The sequence below is a fragment of the Chaetomium globosum genome, genomic scaffold (genome assembly GCF_000143365.1).
Source record: "Chaetomium globosum CBS 148.51 scaffold_6 genomic scaffold, whole genome shotgun sequence".
In the NCBI taxonomy this organism is placed as follows: Eukaryota; Fungi; Ascomycota; class Sordariomycetes; order Sordariales; family Chaetomiaceae; genus Chaetomium; species Chaetomium globosum.
Window position 1 is genome coordinate 1638787 of NT_165981.1, and position 2178 is coordinate 1640964.

Below are 2178 nucleotides of genomic sequence, written 5' to 3' on the forward strand. Positions count from 1 at the left end.
TTTTTTACATGCAAATCAGACACAACAGCCTCCAGTTGTGTCATACCCATAGACATCAGAGGACGGTTTTTACCTGGTGTACTAACATGCAGTCTCCAAGGCCCCACAGAAAGCTACCGGCGTTGTTGTCCACATGCAAGGCGTTAGGCCCCCGCATGCAGGTGACATTCCTGGTCCTTCCCAGGCAACATTCCATTTTGGCACTCTGAACAATGTTTGGCCGATTGATATGGTGAATTTGGTGACCCCAAGGTTGGCCGGGTTTAAAATAACAGCAGGTGACAAGAAAAGTTGTTCTTAAAACCTGGAAGGGTCCGAGCGAAGCATGTGATCCGGCCCCTTCGGCAGGATTCCATGAATTTCCATCCAGAAAATCCCGAGGCAGTTCGGCACGATTCCATGAGATCCATTGACTTTTAGTGTTTGTGATGGGCGCATTTGTTATGGGCTCTTCGAGGTCGTCTCCCTAAGACTCCATCCCGTTCGCTGAGCCAGTGAGGGAGTGATTCTTGATCTCACTATTATTTAGGTATGCCTTGACTGGGCTAAGCTGCTCCTAGGTCGTTTCTGGTTGCTCGTTTGTGGGTCACTCGTTGAGGGAGTGCTCATCCTGCGGTAGCTCGTTGGCAATCTGGTCGTCCATGATCTCTTCGTTCAGAGGCCGCTCGACCATGGACCGCTCGAATATAACATCTGAGGTGGTCTTGTGGCCATACACTCCCAATAATAGTACATTTCAGTTTACGCTTTGGTGAACTTGATGAAATGAGGGGGGTTTCCACCGACACCATGTAAGGGTTGATGAGCATTACGAAGCGAAATTGGACTGCTGAGAGACTACCTAACTTATATTAAGATAAATTAAATGTAATGGCGCTCTCAGAAAAGTCAAGCGGGTGAATCTGCAGCAAAAGGATTGAATTCATTCGGAGTTTTGTAGGAAGCACTGGAATCAAATGGCGCTTAATACGTATAGGGACTGATACTTCATTTCCAAACAGGCCAAAGGAACGGGAACAGAGCCATTTGTTCGGGGGCCTTTTGTAAGCGAGAACAGCACGAAGCTGGCCGTGGAGGTTTGAAACATGTGTTTCTCGCCCTTAATACCAGCGCTAAAGTGGTGACTTCCTTGATCCGTTTCTAGCCTAGCCACTTGGTTAGGTGGTTTTCTAAGTGACCTCCGAACGTGGGAGGGTTCTTCGAAGCGCCATGATGGTGATTACCTTAGCTGTATTCTTAAGCAGCACCTACACCATCAGGTTCACTCTCTGCCTCAACCCAAGGCCTCTTATTACACAGAAGGTCACGAACATGGACACCAGAGAGGCCGAGATCATCGTGGTGTGAAATATATATAAAAAAGGACATCATATATTACTCTATTTCTTATTATGCTCCTACTCCTTGCCCTTCTTCTTCTTGCCAGTCGTCGGGGCCTGCCCGGCATCCTTCCGCAAATGCACAATTAACCGCGTCCACGACTCCTCCTTATCCCATTCAAATCCCTTCAGGTACGGTAGCTCGAGCTCGTCATCCGCCTACGCATGCCATATTAGCGTCATATATAAACTGCTAGATTCTTAGGTACTCTACTTACCCTCTTCTTGAACTGCTTGTGGATGGCATCAAGGGCGTCCTTGATGGTGACGCCCTTGAGGTTCCGGGCCGTGACCTCCAGGCCCAACGGGAAGTGCAGGTCAATCTTCTTGACCGGGGGCGTCGTGAGGAGCTTCTTGAGCATGTCCTTCTCCTCTATTGTGGAGGGCGACTTGTTGATCTTCCTATGTGTGTGTAAGCCTGCCGGTGCACACCAAATGTTTGAGTTGTACTTACCACCCTGTAGCCTGAGTCTCCTTCGCAATTTGGAGCTCAATGCCCTGTTCCTCTGCACATAGATAAGTTAGTGTGTGTTGTTCCCGAACTTGCGACGTCATTTTTGCGAGTGATGCAACGGTCTGCTGTGATACTAAGAGAAGGAGTAGTTGCTCAGAGGTCCCAGGTTCGAACCAGACTCCAACCGACGTTTTCGGGAGCGTCCATAAAGAAATTCTTTGTTGGAGGGGAAAATAGTAGTGTCTGGTTGTCTCGATCTGGGGGGTGTATGATAATACAAGGTGCAATTGCGATGTCGTTTTTGGTCCAAAGCCAAACTTGAAAGAGGGGGGGCGGGGGGGGGAA

At 48.8% G+C, this 2178-nt stretch overlaps 1 protein-coding gene across 1 annotated transcript; it reads right to left on the reverse strand.

The window, feature by feature from the left end:
- Positions 1-1397: 1397 nt before the first annotated feature.
- CHGG_08869 (uncharacterized protein) lies at positions 1398-1934 on the reverse strand (the record flags this gene model as incomplete). Its single annotated transcript, XM_001226795.1, has 3 exons — positions 1398-1538; positions 1598-1781; positions 1834-1934. The coding sequence occupies 3 exons, from the start codon at positions 1932-1934 to the stop codon at positions 1398-1400; spliced, it is 426 nt and encodes a 141-aa protein (XP_001226796.1).
- Between the last annotated feature and the right edge of the window lie 244 nt (positions 1935-2178).